Here is an 18,947-nt window from a genome sequence, read left to right as displayed (position 1 = left end):
TCTAACCACGCTGAGTTTCAGTTGGAGAAGATGAAACGCTTCAGGAGCTGAACAGCACGGTGATTTCTTAAAAGTAAAGTAAAGGCCCTCCCGTTGATCATCGATTTGCTCGAGCGGGCCCAGTAACGTCTCCATTGGAGACTTTGTTGTTACTGTGTTTGGCATATCGAATACTCTCGGTAGCTTGCCGGGCTGCAAATGTACTTATTGCCACCAAATTGCGCACTTATAAATGGTTAAAATTTTATACTATGCATATTTTAACCCACACACATATTCACGCACATGCGTACATATACACATGATGCTCAGAGGGTAGAATTCAGGAGTGCACATCCGGAAAAAGAGGAGTTAATCTTCACTTTCCACTTCTTTCACTCTCTCTGTCTTCCATATTCCAGAAGATCAAATAAGCCAGTACACCCTGTTTTCCCATATCTGATCTTTTCACCCATTGTTCTTTGTTTTAGAGTATGTGCAAGTGCCAGGTCAGAATGGACTAAATCAGAGTCCAAGGGCAGAAGAATAGAGAAAAGGAAGACTCCAGCCTCAAGAAAACACAGCTCTTTAACATGAAAGTGTAATTTATTACCAAGATGAGTATCTCAAAGATTATCAAGACGATCAAGTTGAAAGGCTGCCAGTATCTGTTTGACATGATAAATGACATGCTAAAACAGGCACTTGACCTCTCTGATTCTTTGGCCAGAAACCCAAACTCTGTTGAGTATTGATGAACTAACATTAAGCAAATTCCAAGTGAGGTACAATCTGCAAACTCCCTGGCCAATGAGCCTCAAACTGCTCAGGTCATCAAAAATAAAGAAAGTCTAAGAAACTGTCAGAGTCAAGAGGAACAGAAAAAAGACCGTGGGTGAAAATTAATGACTAGTGAAGACTATCAAGGGAATTTGAATACAGGAAATTTGTACTTTAGTTAATAATACTATGAAAGAAGTAATACAATCTCCTTTCCCCTTTGTAGAGAGTTGAGGGATTATACCCTGAGGTGTTCAGGGTTTATTCCTGGCTCTGTGCTGAGAAATGACACCTGACAGTGCTCAGGACACCAGATGCCGTAGTAGGGATCAAACCAGGAGGGACCTACCATAATATATTACTATATTATTATACTACCATTATATTAAGGCAAGTACCTTAATGTATGCTTCCCCAGGTATCTGCTCTTAGGCATCACTCCTGGTGCACCTGGAGGACCACATGGGATGCTGGGGATCAAGTCCGGGTCAGCCACCCAGAAGGCAAGTGCCTTACTTGCTGTCAAATCTCTCCAGTCCCTTCCTCTGTTTGTTTAAATTTATGTTATAGTGATGTGCCTTTTCCCCACTGGATTAAAAATATAAATAATAACCAGGACAGTCATCTAAAGGGCCTTGAGATGCTTTTGAAATCCTTTTCTTACATCCACCCATATATACACTGAGTTATTCATGATCTCAGTCATAGAGTTTGGTGACTAGTGATGGAGTGAAACTAGCACAGAGAGTTCTAAACCTGTTTTTTGACACCTACAACTGAAAATATAAAATCTGGAAACAGTATGTTTTAAAAACTAACATTGATTTATAGCATTACATAGGTTTCAGGTATATAGCATTTTAAATTAATGCTTATACTTACTATAGTAAGGTAACCACTGAAAGTCAACACAATATGCTTTTGAATGATTTAATAATCATAGTACTTTCATATTTTCAATAATTCCCAAATGACCTTTATTTACAACTTCCCCTACAAGTATAATTTGTAGGAGAAGGTCAGGGATTATTGCTGACAATCCTATGAAACTATTGAATTAAAATAAACTTTTGTTACTGTAAAATGTAATTACTAAAAAAAGTGTAGCCCCCCCCCACACACAAAGGTACTTCAGAAGGAATCATTGGGACTTAGATCTGTGTAACCAAAACACATAGAAATATAGCCCATCATATAACTCTGCTCAGCTTCTTCCTTTCAGAATAATCAAGTTCTTGGGGCCAGTAGGATAGTACAGGCACTACAAGGCTGACTCTCCCCTAAAAGAATTCTAGATAATGAACACGGGTATCTTTGAGTATTCAGTACTAAACTCTCCCCAAATGTCAGAAAATATAACTCTTCTTAAATTTCTGGGTATACATGAGTTTCTCTTGGTTCTTTTTCTTTTTCTTTTCTTTTTTTTCCTTTTTAACAGTTGCCAGTCTTTAATTTTAGCCGTTTGCTTGGGCGTAGTTGGTGTCTTCTGTGGTTTTAATTTCACTTCCTCCTGGTCACTAACCAAACTAAACACTCTTTTCGATGCTTAATGAACATGTGTGTATTTTAATTATTTTATGAGGTGCCTATTGAAGTTGCTTTTCTTTCTCTCTATAAGTTACCTTTATTCTTGTTGATTTGTAAGAGCTCTTTATGTATTTGGATAAATACATATGTATTCTGGAGCGATAGCACAGCGGGTAGGGCGTTCACCTTACAAGCGGCCAACATGGCCGACCCGAGTTCGATTCCTCCGCCCCTCTCGGAGAGCCCGGCAAGCTACCGAGAGTATTGGATATGCCAGACACAGTAACAACAAAGTCTCCAATGGAGACGTTACTGGGCCCGCTCGAGCAAATCGACGATCAACGGGAGGGCCTTTACCTTACATATGTATTCTGTGGAACATATATGCTGCAAACATGTGCACTGTGGCTTGCCTTTTTCATTCAGGAGGGTCTTTTGAGGAAGAGAGTCCTAATTTAAAAATATACAGATTTAGCAACTCAGTTTGAAAACAATACATTAGACAGAGGAACTAGATTAAGCAATGGAAAATACATCTCTGAAGTTAGTGAAGCAGACTCTCAAGCCAAAGTTGCACATTCTTTCTTTGGAATGTTCTTTCTGAGATGGCATTTTATTTTTAAATGCTGAAAAATTCCATTACGTTTCAAGCCACAGAAATACTTACAATATGTAATTTTTCTGCTTGGTGATGTGGAGCATAATCATGTTAATTAAAAAAAAATTGTTGGGGACGAGATAGTACAGTGGATAGGTGCTTGTCTTGCATGTGGCTGACCCCTGTTCAATTCCTGGCACCCCCAGCATTTCGTATGTTCCAGAGCTGGGCCAGGAGAGATCCCTGAGCACTGAGCCAGGAGTAAGCCCTGACTACCAGGTGTGCCCCCCCTACCTTCAAATTGATCTGAATGTTTGCAAGACAATAGGACCAGGCTAATAGCAAAAGTATAAAGAACACATTTGAAAAGTCTGTCACTTTACACATCACAAAGTCTGATAAAAGCAGTCTCAATTTTTCACTGCAAAATTTTAGGCTTAGGGCAAAGTGTATACCTGAGCAGCAGACCTTGCATACGAGAGGCCCCGAGTTCAATGCCTTGCAAGGCAATGAAAAAAAAAATGCTAGGCTTATTGCCAAACGAGCAAACTCGGCTAGTGTAGATTTTAAATAACAGGAAATTCCAAGCATTCTAAAATGACACCGTTACTAAAATCCCTACATTTATTACCTCGTATGGACTTTAAAAAAGGTTTTTTTATTGCCCCGTTTCTCTCTAGAGGAAACCTAGAACCTGACGTGCATCTCTTTGTTTTAAGAACAATACAATGTTGCTTTAAAAAAATGTATCCTCTAATGTAGACCACACGACTTGTTTTTACACCTATTCTGTAATAGTGCATGTGCCTACAAGACGCAGAGCTCCAGACAGATCTGGGCGCTTTTAAATGCCGCGTAAGAATTCACAGCATCCGGTGGCAGTTCACGGGCGCGATAGACGTGCCGCTCGGACCAAGTCAGCCTAAGCCAAATCAGAGAAAAGCTTTTCCCTCGAGCTCGGAGGCGAGTCCGCGCCCCGCGCAGTTGCGTGTACGCGTCCCCGGCCCATCCCGCACGCCCGTCACTGCCTTCCCTCCGCGAACCCCCTTTGCCCCGCTCCAGGTCGCCATCTTGAATCCTGCGTCAAGATGGCGCCTCTAGGCGGCCCAAGCGGGGCCGAAGTGCCCACGGCGGCTGCGCACGCACGGGCCGGCCTGCGCGGGGCGGGGCGTGGCGGCTAGACGTCGCCCCGCCCCCGGCAGCCCCCGCCTCCAGCGCGCTCCGCCCCTTCCCACCGGGCGAACCCGGAAGTGGGGGAGGAGGCGCGGCGGCGGCGGCGGCGGCCCAGCGGGCAGCTCGGGCTGAGCCGTCCCGGGCGGGCAGCGCGGCCGGGGCTGGGGGCGGGGGGCGGGGCCGAGCCGTGCGGGCAGCCCGGCCTGGCCGGGGCGGGGGTGGCCATGGCCTCGGCGGAGTTGCAGGGGAAGTACCAGAAGCTGGCTCAGGAGTACTCCAAGGTACCCTCCCCGGGCGGGGCGGCGGGCCCGGGTTCGAGTCCTGCTGCGCCCGGGACGCGGGGCGGAGGGGCCGGGCCGGGGAGGAGGAGACGCCGCTGCCCTCCCGCGGGCACGCGGGCGAGGATGCAGCCGGGGATGGGGAGGACGCCCGGAGTCAGTCTGGGTGGCCGCCGGTGACCCCCAGAGCGCGGGACCGGCTCGCCTCCCCTTGCCCGCGCCACCTGCTCCGGGCCCAGCACCTCGCTGCAGGCGGGCCGGGCCAAGCGGGAGCAGGGGCCTCCGCCGTCCACTGCTGTTTCTCTCCAGGGGAAGCCCAGAACTTGGTGTGCATCTTTGTTTTACACGTATGGACGATACAATGTTGCTTCATGCTTGAAAGAAAAGTATCCTCTCACGTAGACCGTTCGATTTGGGTTTTGACACCGGTTTTGTAATAGTGCCTGTGCCTGCAGACCCAGAGCTGTGTGCTTGGGTCTTTTCCATGATGGAAGCTCTTGCTGTGGGAGAGGGGCGTGCTGCTTCTGGCCCTCGGAATAGTCTCGGGAAGTTCCAAAGGCAGCTTCTTGCATCTTTGGGAAATCCATTCATTCCGTTTACTTTTTTAATGAGCGCGAAGGCTCACTGAAGTAGCCCCTCATTGTACAGCTTATAGAATCCCCCCCCCACACACACACCCCTTAGGATTTCCTGTAACAAATATTGAGCAAGGTGAAATAAAGGATTCTTTGGAAAATAAAGGAAACATTCCCAAACATAAGCATTTAAATCTTCTCATCAGCAAACCAGAGCCTCTGGAGAGCATGGACTAACTTCTCTTCCTTTTCCGTTTGTCATTATCTTAAGCATTTTGTGAAGCAGTGTCAATGATGTCAAATTTTCATCCTTCGATGGAGAAATTTCTTGTTGGAAAGTTTCACAGGTTGTTTGGGGCAAATCCATATGACAAGGGGATGGATGTCGGGTTGCGTTTCTCAAACTTGGCTTTACTATTTTGGGGTGAAAGTATTTCATGCATGTGCAATAAAAGGGACAGTTTTTTTTTCTGTAGAGAGTCAAGAGGCTGAGAGAGGAATTCCAAATGACACAAGAGGTTCTAAAAATGTTTTGAGCAGTGGAGTGACTGCTCTGCGAAGTAACTAGCTTCCCCAAAGAAAAACAGATAAATGATGCTTTCTGTACTTGTAAACTCTTTTTATTCAAGAGACAGCTACTATGTGTTATAACAGACAGGGTCTGTAGCGGTGAGGGAGCATACTTGCCTCTAGAGGCCTTTTAATAGGATTTGTACATAATTAAGATTCAGTGGGACAAGTGTCTCTTCAGTGGCTCCTCAGAAGAGATGATGGGAAAGGGGCAAAGCGTCCAGGCAAAGGGACCACCAGAGCATGCTCACCTGAAAACTCAGATCTTGGCAGAGTGGTCAGGATCACGGATGTCAAATTAACATTTTAACTGTATTGAGTTAACAGGTGCCGAAGCTTTTTAAGCAGTAGGTGACATTTCTTTGAGCAGGGCACCTGCAGGATGGACTGGCATGAGGGGAGGCTCTAATCTCTCGGGCTAGTTTGGGGGAGAATAACATAGGACTAGACAAGCAGAGTGACTTTGAGATGCTCAGTGGGGCCTACATGCCTGATTACTGTCTCCTGCAATATTTTTTATCTGGTCTCTGTTGAATGGCTGCAGGGCGTGTCAAACTTGGGCGGGGTGTGAGGAGAGGGTAAGGCACTGGTCCTTGGATCTCTCCCGTTCTGTGTCACCTGGTGGAGAGGGACACGAGAGCTGACCCCGCAGTTCTGAGTTGAGGGGACCTGACTGCAGGGAATGAAGGGGCACACCCACAGGTATTGGTTAGTCAGGGAGTTTTTGGATCGGGAGGCGCAGTGAGGTTGTCCTGTGCACACAGTAGCTTGAGGTTATGTGACGGTTAAAAATTCCCATGGGAGGGGGGACCAGCTGAGAGGTTGGATCTGGAACATTGGGAGTGATTCACGTATAGAGAGTTGAACTAGCAAAGTTGATCTGAGTGGAGCACTTCTGGGAGACCATGGGGACCCTTCTGGGAAGACTGTAAGGGGGGGAAATAGAGAGGCCAGAAGTGACTGGAGGAGGGCTGCCAGGATTGACCTTTTATCCCCTTCTGGGCCGGAGCACATTTCACTCTTAATTGTAGTGTGATAGAAATTTCAGGACGAAGGAGAACAGAGACTGCTCAAAGGATTTCATGTGCTTTGTGTTTTCTGTCACATCTAATGCCAGGCATTTTTTAAGAAAAGATCTATGCTCCCTTTAATCCTCTGCCTTTGGAATAGGACTCTGTGTGTGCGTGTGTGTGTGTGTGTGTGCGTGTGTGTGAGTGCGTGCGCACACGCGTGCTGTCACACCTGGCAGTGCCCAGGGGTATACTTCCAGCTCTGGGGTCAGGTCTTGAGGTACTCAGGGAAAGACCTCCTGCTCTAGTCCTGCTATTTCTTCAGGCCTGGTATTTACCTTTTCATTAGTATTCCTTGAAGGAGAAATTGAGGATTGATGATGAATGTCTTTTTGCTTCTATTAGGGTACAAAGAAGAAGGATTCCCTCATGATCTGTAGCAAAAGGAATACATGTGGAGATAGCAGGCATCCTCCCTGACACACGTAGGATGTCGGTCACGTCTCATTGCTGTCCAGTGTGACTCAGCCAGTGTTCCAGGAATGGGCTTAAGAACTGTGCTCAGAATCTCTTGTCCTGTGAGAAGGAAGAGACTGAGTTTAATAGAATAGAAGGTGAATTGTGGAGGCCAAAGCAGATGAGAATTTCTGAGGCAGGCAGGTCGCTAAAACAAAGTTAGAGAGTTCCTGAGTGTAAACTTAGTAAAAGGTTCTGGGAATTAAGACCTCCTGGTTCGAGCACTTACAGGTCATTGGGGTCTGTTCCGTTTTCAGACTTCAGGCAAGTGTGGAAGAGAAGAATGTGGAGGGGCTGACTTCAAAAGATTTATACAATTATTAGGTGGTAGACTCAAGCTGTTTCTGTGAGCTGGGTTGGAGTGATGCTCAAGACGCAGTTACTGAGCTGTCAATGAAGAGTCTAAGACCCTCTGGGGCTGGAGAGAGAATACAGTGGGTAGGCGCGTGTCTTGCTCTCAGCTGGCCTGGGTTAATCTCCGGTGCCCCAGATGGTCCACTGAGCATCACCGGGGGTGGTTCCGGAGTGCAGAGTTAGGAGTGAGCGCTGCGCCAGTGTGCCCCAAAATCTGAAGAAAGGAAAACTATTTCGAAAGACTTCAAGAGCCTTTCATGCTGCTTGCTCTGATGTCTGGTGCTGTGGAGCTGAGCATGCAGTTCTGCCTCATTTGGTTTCCGCCTGCTTTCTTTGCAGAACTGCACTTTGGCCTGGCTCTACGGGAAAACGTTTTAAGTTCTGTCCTCCTCGTGGTTGTGTTACTGTCTCAGGATCAGCAGAATCAGTATCTGGGAATAGTTTAGATATTCACATTCTAGGGTAAATCACCTGGATTTACTGAATTTGAATTTGCCATCAGTTCCCGCAATCTATGGGATAACAAGCCTGAGCTGGAGAGCACTGCTTGAGGGCTGCATTGTAGGGTAGATTCTGTTCTGATGATGTTTTCAAAGCTTTTTATCAAGATACTTAAAAAAAAAAAAAAGGCTGGACAGTCCTTTATTTCGTCAGTAGTTTTCTTCAAAATGTATGCCTCTAAGTAGTTTTAGGTATGAAGGAGATGGATTTGGGGAACTTCTTAGACACATGTATTTGCTCGAGTGGGCCCAGTAACGTCTCCATTGGAGACTTTGTTGTTACTGTGTCTGGCATATCCAATACTCTCGGTAGCTTGCCGGGCTCTCCGAGAGGGGCGGAGGAATCGAACTCGGGTCGGCCATGTTGGCCGCTTGTAAGGCGAACGCCCTACCCGCTGTGCTATCGCTCCAGCCCTGAGAGTGTCGCTTTTTGTACTGTGATGTGTGGGGTCAGCTGGTAAAGGTGGGAGAATTTTATAGTTGGTTGTAGTTGTAGTCTGTCATTGCCGCCTGTAGCATGTTCAGTGAGAACAGGTGCATTCTCTGCTGGCACTGGAGGGCAGGGTAGCTGTGCGCGGCTGGTGAGCGCTTGGACTGTATCTAGTCCAACCAAGGAATTGAATTTTAGATGGGAAAAAATGGAAATAAATGAAGATAAGCACGTGTAGCTCTTCGCCGCCCTTTGGACAGTGCTAACTCAGCTGAGAACATTGCAAGTGGAAATGACTCGTGACTCACCCCAAGGTGTTTTCAGACTGCAGATTCGGGTCTAGTGGGTCTCGGGTGGGGCCTGAAATTCCACACGCAGGTGATGCTTCTACGCTTGGAATAGTGAGACTCTCGGAGGGTTGGGGGCGTCCTGCTCATTCAGCCAACGGGATGCCCCCAGTTGCAAAGTGCAGGCCTATGGCTCTCTCCCCAAGTAAGGACAGGAAAGACTAAGTGGTCACCAGCATTTCAAAGCTTTGTTTGGTTTCATTGGTTTTCGAGCAACACCCGTGCTCTAGGGTCACACTTGGTGGTGTCAGGAGGATTGCGGGTGGTTGGCGCTGGGGATCGTACCTGAGCTTCCTGCGTTGTCTAGCAGGTACTCAGCCCACCGAGCCAGTTCTCCCTGCCCTCAACTGCAGAGTTTCAGTGCAAATCTGGAAGGATCTTTTGGATCGTTCTGTTCAGGGTTCCTGGCCCTTCTCTGCCAGGGACTTTAGTACCGGAAGCTTTGAGTCAGGATTTGGGTGAGCCTTAGCTGGTCTTCCGTCCATCTGTTCTCTACATATTTGTAATTATGAAAAGTCACATATAGGGCCAGAGCAATAGCAATAGCATAGCAGATGGGGCATTTGCTTCGCATGTGGCTGACCAGGGTTCAAGTCCCAGCATTCCATATAGTCCCCCTGTGCCCGCCAGGAGTAATTCATGAGTGCAGAGCCAGGAGGCATCCTTGAGCACAGCTAGGTCTGGTCCCCCCAATCCCCCTCCCCCCCAAAAAAGGAGAAAAACCACATATTTAAATATTTTATAGTATTATAAGATACATGTAAATATCAAAATGTCCAGCGCATGAAAAGCGAGATTAAAATGCTTCTAAGATCCGGAAGGCTGTGGGCAGCTGAGATAAGAAGGTGCTTGTGTCTTCCTCACAGTGCTGATGGAAGGCAGTAAGGCCCTCAGTGGCCCAGTTGCCTTGTCACTGATTGCCAGAGGAGCAGGGGAGAGTTCTTGGCGCGCTCTGTCTCTACCCTCTAGCTTAGAGACCCAAAGCCGTGCTCTTTAGAACCTGTGCTACAGAGGACAGGCTGCTCATTAACGAGTTGGGCTCAGGCGGCTGTGGAGTCTTGGCCTCAGGTAGGCCTTGAAGCACTTAGGGACTGGGGAAGTGGTGACAGTTCTTATATGATGCCTTAAATTTAAACACCTTTTTCACAATCGCTACCTAAAAGTTGTTGAAGTACCTTCCCTCTCCATCGATTTTGTTGTCTGTTTTTTGTTTTGTAGACAGCAAATGCTGTATATTGTCTCTGCCTTGAAGGGCAGCTCTTTTGGCAAATGGGAGATGAGCAGACAGAAATGAGCCCTAAATTAGTAAATATCACATGCACTATTTTGTTTCTGTTTAATTTTTTTTTTACTACTTAAAAAAAGTCAATTTTAAAAGGAACAGTCTAATCTGAGGTCTTGTGAGTGCCAAAGGGAGTGAGGGGCGAGCCCACCAGGGGTTCCAGGACGCTGGGAGTGCTTAGGGGAAACGTCGGGAGGAAGGAAGACGTGGGATGGCAAGTGGGCTTCTAGAACAGTTGGAGGATGATCAGTAGATGCGGAAGTATAAAGATAAGAGAACCAGAAGATTCCAGGGCGCGAACATGAGAGGGAAGACCAAGAGGGCTTGGTTGGGATTCCGAGGTATTAGTCTTCGCAGGGAAGGAGCGGAACAGCTGCCGGGAAGGGCTCTTTGTCCCCCGGTGAGTCGCTCTTCCCGGCTGTCCCGGTCACCTCTGTGTGCGCCAGCATCTGCAGACTCGTGCCCAGAGGCCTGGGGGCCGTGTGGTGGTCTTGGCCCTTCTGCTAAAGCAGAGCCTCCGTGCATTTGCCGCCCGGCTGCTGCTGGCTCATTACCGCAGTCACATGTGGTGGGGTGACGCTGACATGTAGGAACATCCCAAATGCCACAATAGGATTAGCAGGGCTGTGGCCATGGCCTGCCCAGTGATACAGAGATATCTTCATTATCCCTTGAAAAGGGCTGCATTTTCTGTTAGGCACTTCCATTAAAACCGTGTTTGAGATGTTATTAGTTTTGTAAGCAACATTTTGTTTTGTTTTTATTTCCCCGCAGGAAGATATAAAATCATTTTCCTCTGCTCTGCTAGAATTTATTGCCCAGAGCAGTGATTTGAAAGTGTCACTTTTCTTGTTAACAGAGTTGGCTGTTCATTTACCTTAAGTATTTAACAGATGTGCCTTAAAAATGAGAGTGAGGCTGGAGAGCGAGTCTGTGTGAAGGTGTGGCGCTCGCTTTGTTTGTGGCCAACTCTGGCTGGGTTCTTGGCACTGCACAGCCCTTGCTGCCAGGCTGAGAGCACTAGATCCTCAGACCCAAGCACTGAAGGCCCCCGTTGGCCAAGAATCGCTGCCAGTGTCCCCGGTTCTGCTGAGTTCTTGGATGCTCTGGAAGCGCCTCCTCTTCAACTCTCTGAAAAAGGAACGTTGAGGTTTTTTTTTTTTCTTTTTGGGTCACACCCAGCGATGCCCAGGGGTTATTCTTGGCTCTGCCCTCAAGAATTACTCCTGGCGGTGCTCAGGGGACCATATGGGATGCTGGGAATCAAACCTGGGTCAGCCGCATGCAAGGCATTTGCCCTACCTGCTGTGCTATTGCTCCAGCCCCTGAGGTTTTTTTTTTTTTTTTAATTGTCATTTCACCCAACTATTGTGGTTCGGCTGGAGTGATAGCACAGCGGGTAGGGCGTTCGCCTTACAAGCGGCCGACCCGAGTTCGAATCCTCCGCCCCTCTCGGAGAGCCCGGCAAGCTACCGAGAGTATTCGATATGCCAGACACAGTAACAACAAAGTCTCCAAAGGAGACGTTACTGGGCCCGCTTGAGCAAATCGACGATCAACGGGAGGGCCTTTACCTTACCTTAATTGTGGTTCTGGTCCTATGATCCTATAGGAACTGATCAGTTCTTTGATCTGAAAACTTGATCCCGAGACATTAGGTGCTTCTAAAGAAGAACACAGAGAAAACATCATAGACCAAAATCAGGGCAAGGATTTAAGAGGAAAGCTCAGGACTGAAGTAGCGTTGCTGATTTTTGACTCTGTAGGTTGGGAGCAGTTTCTTGAATTTTGTTACATAGATAGCCCGTAGCACATTGTACCCTGTATAGCTTAGAGCATAACGTACTGCCTGATGAACATATTGTGTTCATCAGTTTAGAGTTCTGTTTCTTCCAGACTTCAGACGCAAGGTTTTTTATATGCTTTCCCTGTAAAGAGCCCGATAATAAATGCCATCTTTGCCATTGGGCCTCAAACACAACCACAGACAATGAACAGTGTGATAGTAAAACTTTAAAAGGTGGTTGAGTTTGGCCTACAGGCCATGGGTCGGCACCCTGGTCTAGAGAATTTATGATTATACTGTCTTTTTAGGCAGAAAATACTATATTGCTATTATCTTTTGTCTCCTCTTTTAAAGTTTTAAGTTCTTCTTGCCCCATATGATCTAGCAAATGCCATCTTCTACACAGGCTGTAATAAAGTTATCGGTTAATCCTTTCTCTGCTGCTAATAGTGGCACTGTTTCCTCTGGAGCACTTCACAGTTGAAAGAGCTTTAACGTGGATTTCATAATCTGGATTTTTCCAGAAGAAAGATGAGGTGAAAGTATATACTCAGATTATAGACTTGATAACAGACTTCAGACAGTTAAATGAATTTCCCAAGTTTCTGTTGCCCAGTCAGGCGAAAGGAGCGTTTGGGTCTTCTCCCTCGTGATAGTGAGCTAGGATTCTTCATTTCCTAAACATAGAAAATGCTTGTGTTTTTACTCTGTCTGTTGCTGAAAATGTTGAATATCAGCATTTTCTATTTAGTTTCACATACCCAGATTAAGATGAACTATTCAACTATTCTAGCTATTTGACAAGGGTTTTTTAATTTTTATTTATTTTATTTTCATGTAAGTAGTTTACAGTAGTTCATCCACTGTATCACTGTCATCCCGTTATTCATCAGTTTGCTCGAGTGGGCACAAGTAACGTCTGCATTTGTCCTAGCCCTAAGATTTTAGCAGCCTCTCCTTACTCGTCCTTCCCAACAGTGCCACACTGGAAACTCTTTCAGGGTTAGGGGGATGAGACAAATCATTGTTACTGTTTTTGGCATATCGAATATGCCACAGGAGCTTGCCAGGCTCTGCCGTGCGGGCAGGATATTCTCAGTAGCTTGCCGGGTTTTCCGAGAAGGAGAACTAGACTATTAGAGGTCATGCAGCCGCAAATGCAGCCGTGCGCTTCCGGGAGCTTTGTTTTATAGTTTCTGGATCTTGGCCGTTGATGGGATTTCATGGCACCAGGGGTAGTTTGTGGTTGTAACTGCCTAGCTACTAGAAAATGGGGGATCTGGGTGGAGGAGGCCCAGTCCTGATCTGAGCAGGCTTGGAGATCTCAACCCCGGGATCCACGCACCTGGGTTCTTCTGTTGGTTCCTTTGTGCGTGAGGCTCATCCGAGCATGTGGAGAGTTGCAGTGGCTGTAATGACAGTAGTTCCTTACAGGTAATATTCAAACACCAATCCCACTAGTGTGACCTTTTCACCACAGTAAGAGAAAGTGTATGAAGCTTGTTGTATTTCATTCTGGAGCCATTTAAGCCCAAATATAAGAGAATACAAGCAAGTATGTTAAAACCAAACAAATGTGTGCTACTTTTGGTAAGTAAGTGGGCTAGAGTATAAGAGGTCATGGGGCAGCGAATGTGGCCACACACACACACACACACCCCAGAAAATTCTGCAGCGCTCTCTTCTGGGAGCTTTATTTTAGTCTCTGGGTCTTGGCTTTGATGAGATTACATGGCACCAGGGGAAGTTTCTGGGTGTGACTGCCAAGCTACTGAAAAACTGGGGAGCTGAGGGGAGGAGGTCCAGTCCCGATCTGAGCGGGCTTGGAGATCTCACATATTGAGTCACAGGGTTCCCACATACCTGGGTTTTTCTGCTGGTTCCCTCTTTGGTGATGCTAGTTCGAACGTGTGGAGAGTGGCCTTGAGCATAGCGGTGGTTGGGTTCTGGAGGATTTCGGCTGCTGGGGTTCTGCTTGAGGTGGGGGGGAAAGCTCAACCCCACCCCCCTCTGAGGTGCCCCGGTGAAGATAGCCTGGCGCCGGGTCAAGGACATTCTGCTGACAAGGGTTTCCCACCTCCTCCTGTTTTTAAGAAACATCTGAGTTATGCAAATTAGAAATACATATTTGCACATATTTGCATACATATATAAGCTCATAGATAAAATTGTCCCCTTTGTTCAGTTTGTTAGAGAAGAATGTGACTTTTCATGGTCTCTCTACAAAGGCCTCAGAGTATTGGTTTGGATATGGAAGCTTATTCTAGCCATGTTGAACTGTTATGTGCTCTGTTTTCTCCTCGTTGAAAACTTTCCACTTAACTAAAAAAGTGGATTTTTTTCATTTTAAAACCCTGCCAGTCGTAGCTCAGTAGATATATACATAAGCAAAAATTGGTCAAGCTGTGTGTTTCTTGATTCGCTGTATCTCAGTTAGAAAACTAGGAAGAGAAAAGCCTGTGTCCTCTTCAGAGGCTTCCCCCTACCTCAGTAGTCCGAGCTTTTCTCCTTTCTATATAATGTAACATAGTAGCTGATACTGTCTAATGGCATCAGGTGTGAAGCCAAAGGGGCTAGGGACTTATCTGGGTGAGGCCACTGACTTTCTCTGTAGCTCTGTTTATTCATCTGTAAAGTGGGGTGATGGGTAGTATCTACGTCACGGGTTGTGAAGATCAATGAGGTAACACCTGCAAAGTTCTTAAGACAGTGCTTGGTGGAAAATGAACATTATTGTTCAGAAGTCAACTGCCATTTGATTTCCAACCTGGCGTGGCCTCTCTGTGCATTTTCCCCAGACCATTGTCATCGTGATTTGTATTAAGCAGTGTCCCCCACGGATAGATTGATGCCTGGGCTTTACTTTTCTGTCTGATTCCAGACATGCAGTTAGTTCAGTTGAGTGTATTTTACAATGGAATGTATTTTACAAATTATTTACATATGATTGTGTACCATGGTTTGGAGGAAAATGACATATTTCAATATCCTACTTTTTATTATTATTATTATTTTGCTTTTTGGGTCACACCCGGCAATGCTCAGGGGTTACTCCTGGCTCATGCATTCAGGAATTGCTCCTGGCGGCACTCAGGGGACCATATGGGACACTGGGAATCGAACCTGTGTCGGCCATGTTGGCTACGTGCAAGGCAAACGCCCTACCCTCTGTGCTATTGCTCCAGCCCCCCTACTTTTTATTATTATACTGTATTTATTTTTTCCCTCACTGGAGGTCTGTCAGGATTGCCTCAGCGCATGCCCAGAGTCGGGGCTTCGCGGCTGACCGTGTGCTTGCCCTCGATGCTTCTGGAGCTACTGAGATGTCTTTCAGGATCGCAAACAGCTGTGAGGGACCCCTGGGCACATGTGGGAGACACCAGCTTTGAAGTCAAGGCCCGTGCTTGCCACAAATGCTTTAAACCAGTGTTTCTCAACGTTTCCTGTCTCTTTGCTTCCTGATTGGCCCCTGTCTGGTGTACCCCTCATGTATGTGATTTTCACCTGTGGCCCCCTTGGCATATGCTAGGGTCCCCTGATGTGGGGCATAGGACCCTTGGGTGAGAAAATCTGCCTTAAGCCACTGAACCATCCTCCTGCTTTTGTGTTTATTATTTTTGTCTGACCTTGATTGGTATTTGGTGGTGCTAGGGACTCGGGTCATTCTTGGGGTGCTCAGGAGAACATATATTCTCGGAATCAAATCTGGGTCTCACAGGTGCAAGCCAACTGCTCTATACTCAGCTACATCCCAGCTCTGTATTTTTTTTTCATTTTCATTTGGCTTGGGGACAAACCCACGTGGTGCTCAGGGCTTACCCCTGGCTCTGCACTCGAGACCTCTCCTGGCAGACCCCAGGGGCCATGTGCAGGTTAAACCTGTGTCAGCCTGCCTGTGTCAGTAACCCTGCCTGCCATACTTTCTCTCGGTCCCTGTTTGTGTTTTTATTTAGAGAGATGGTTTTATTTCATAGAAGGAATCATGCCGAAGAATCAGGATTCTAGTTCAATTTGCCGTTGATAGTTCTACATTGTGAGACAGTTTTTTCCTCTTTGTGACTTCATCTGTAAAATGACATATATTTTGTCATTTTATACATTTTTATTTTATATGTATTTAGGGACGAGTATTTCTATTCTCGAATTTATGTAAGAAGATACTCTATGTAATGGTTCTTATGTAGTGATTTCTGTAGGTGATTGCTATATTAAAAACAATTTTTTCTCTATTTTCAGCTTCGGGCTCAGAATCAGGTCCTGAAAAAAGGTGTTATGGATGAACAAGCAAATTCTGCTGCTTTAAAGGTATGTAACAGGATATTTATCTTGAGAGCCAAATCAGTGGTAATGTTTAAAGCAGGGAATTCAGCTGGTTTCTTAGGTTGAAGTACCAATTCTGACACTGATTTAAGGATAGAGGAAGGAAATATAGTGTGTTTGTGAGTGTGTGTGTCACTTTCCTACTTGCTTAGGTATAGAATGTTTTTTTTTTATTTTCTTAGCTAAAATTTATTTAAAAAATTTTTAATTTGGGGTTTGAGAGGTAGTGCAATGTGTTCCATTTCTGACATCCCATATGGTCCCCTGAGTTTGCCAGGAGTAATTTCTGAGTGCAGAGCCAGGAGTAAGCCCTGAGCACTGCTGGATATGGCCCAAAAGCCAAAATAAAATAAAAAATTTGAGGGGCTGGGGCGATAGCACAGAGGGTAGGGCATTTGCCTTGCATGTGGCTGACCCAGGTTCGATTCCCAGCATTCCATATGGTCCCCTGAGCACCGCCAGGGGTAATTCCTGAGTGCAGAGGCAGGAGTAACCCCTGTGCATTACCGCCTGTGACCCAAAAAGCAAAAAATAAATAAATAAATTAAAGAGTTGAATTTGTGTAATGCTCCTATTTAGCTAAATTCATATGGGTTACTGGGATTTCTCTACTCTTCTTCTTCACTGGAGTGGGTCTGTGTCATATTTATGTTCTCAGCCTTCAGTAGATGGTTGTCTCCTAGTACTGGATTTGAAAGTGAGAATTATTTAGCTAATTAATCTTGCTTTTGAGTTGGACGGTTTAATAATAATATTAATAGTAGTAATAATCTGTGCTGATGTGAACACTGAATAATAGATTTGACTAACAGTACCTTTGTGAACGGAAGGGAGAAATATAAGAAATGAAGGAATTTGTTTTGAACTCATTCTGGTAGACATTCAATAAATTTCTCAGTGATCGTGTGATTTGATGAATTAATTCTGGGTTATAGATTGCTTCTTGGCCCACTTTCAGTTAAATATGCAGCGTACCTCATTCTTTCACTCTCCCTGGCTCATCTCTGACTGGAGTAGCCCCCAGCCAGTGACATACCTTCAGTGGCTTCACTCAGGTAACCATGACCCACAAATATGCTGTTCACTTGTCCCTTAAGTGTGTCCCCTCTGCGCACATTCTTCCCCCAGATTCAGGAGAAGTGGTCCAGGGCACTTTACCCGAGCCTTCCAAACTGTGCCCAGACCAGGATTAGTAAAAGTTCAGTCAGGGTTCACAAGTCAAGCCACTCTTCTGAGTAAATAAATCACGGATCATTCTCTCCCCAGATAACGTTGCCGCCAGCGTAGTGGTGCTGCTTTGCCCTTGCTTGTTCAGTGGCTGGCTGTGGTGTTTCACAGCCAATGCTGGTCGTGTGTGAGTCCCCGTGTTGCTGGCAGCGATGTCTGTGGTGGTGAGAGCAGGTTGCCTTTGCTGAGCAGACTCGCTGAGCATCACCTGGGAGCATCATCTTTGAGCCCTCACTGTTCTGGGAGGACAGTCAGGATTTATTGTCATCTCGTTGCTGAAAGTAGATTTAAAGAGAGGTTGGGATGGTTAACTTTTGAAATGGATGTTTGACTAGTGGGGCCGAGATGTCAGTTAACTTGTGATTAATTATAAGGACGTAAAGGAACTCCTTTTTGTTTCACGGTTCATTGCAGTGGTCGTTACGCTTAGGGTTAAGGATGACCCTGTCAGTTTGCTTGCCGGGACTACTGGGCCCTCCTCTGTTACTCTGAGCTTTCGGCTATATTGGGTTTCCCTCTCCAATGAGTTGCTGGATATGGGGAATATTCACTGATTTCTCTGAGTGTGTGACAGTTTGGACATGAGCAGGCTTAAATTTACCTTTGAAATGAAGTCAAAATTAAGAGCTTTCTACAAATAACAGAAATAAATAGTTTTCCTATTTAAAGTAAACACATCATTCTAACCTTTTAACGCTATTTTCCACAGGCATATGGTGTCAGTAGATTGCAGGCCCCAACCTGTGGGTTTTACTTTGCTGTTCCGGTGTACTCGAATCACCATACAGTACACTTGACCTCTTCTTAGCTTCACGGTGGTTTTTCAGTGAATAATAAACTGCTTTAAATATACAGTAATATATAGCCCTCTGTCAGTAAAATGGTGCAACAGCAAAAAATCATCATGAGAAGGTGTGTTTAGATTTTAAATTTTGTTTCTGTTTTTACTTAACCTTAAAGTCGATTGGTATAGAACAGTTTCTGAAAGAAAATAATCCTGTATTAGGATAATACAGGATTATTTTCATCTTCAGCAAATCTGACTTTTATTCGGGTGCTTCTATACTATGCATGGGCCCTGGGTGTTTACTCTGAGCCACATTCCTGGTCCAACTAATCAGAATAATTCATAAATAATTTATAAAATAAGTGTTGAAAGTCATTGTTTTGATGGACTCAAACATGGAGAACTTCCGGAGAAAGTGATTTTGTGCTGTTTCCCACCCTCACTCCCCGGGGGCCCCAGCACTGATGGTGTCGCTTCGGCTGTCTTGTGTCTGTTTACTGTCAAACATGTATTAAACAGGATTGATTTTAGCAACAAAGAGCTGCGCATTGTTTTTTCTTTTTGGGTCACACCTGGTGATGCTCAGGTGTTACTTCTGGCTCTGCACTCAGGAATCACATTCATTACATTTTCCTGGTGGTACTCAGGGGACCATATGGGGTGCTGGGAATTGAACCCAGGTTGGCCGCGGGCAAGGCAAACACCCTACCCGCTGTGGTTTTGCTCCAGTCCCGCTGTGCGTATTTTAAATTGATGACTTCTTTTCCATTTTTGGTATTTTATTTATTTGCCATTTTTATTGAATACCGTGATTCATAATGCTGCTAATGATACTTTTCATGAATACCTTGTCCCGGTGCCACCCCCATCACCAGGACTGCTTCCCTCCACCAGTGTCCCAAGGTCCC

General features: G+C 45.8%; 1 protein-coding gene across 1 annotated transcript in view; it reads left to right on the top strand.

Annotated features, from left to right (window-relative positions):
* The first annotated feature begins 4,154 nt into the window (after window positions 1–4,154).
* The window catches only part of PPP1R21 (protein phosphatase 1 regulatory subunit 21), an 82,368-nt gene continuing 67,575 nt past the window's right edge, over window positions 4,155–18,947 (top strand). The window contains exons 1-2 of the mRNA XM_056114774.1: window positions 4,155–4,338; window positions 15,942–16,010. Coding sequence (XP_055970749.1) covers window positions 4,282–4,338; window positions 15,942–16,010 — 126 coding nt within the window. The 5' untranslated portion in view covers window positions 4,155–4,281. The remainder of the gene's footprint in view (window positions 4,339–15,941; window positions 16,011–18,947) is intronic.

This window comes from Sorex fumeus, unplaced genomic scaffold (assembly GCF_029834395.1).
Source record: "Sorex fumeus unplaced genomic scaffold, SorFum_2.1 ptg000003l, whole genome shotgun sequence".
Taxonomy (NCBI): Eukaryota; Metazoa; Chordata; class Mammalia; order Eulipotyphla; family Soricidae; genus Sorex; species Sorex fumeus.
This window is presented reverse-complemented; position numbering and strand designations above follow the sequence as displayed.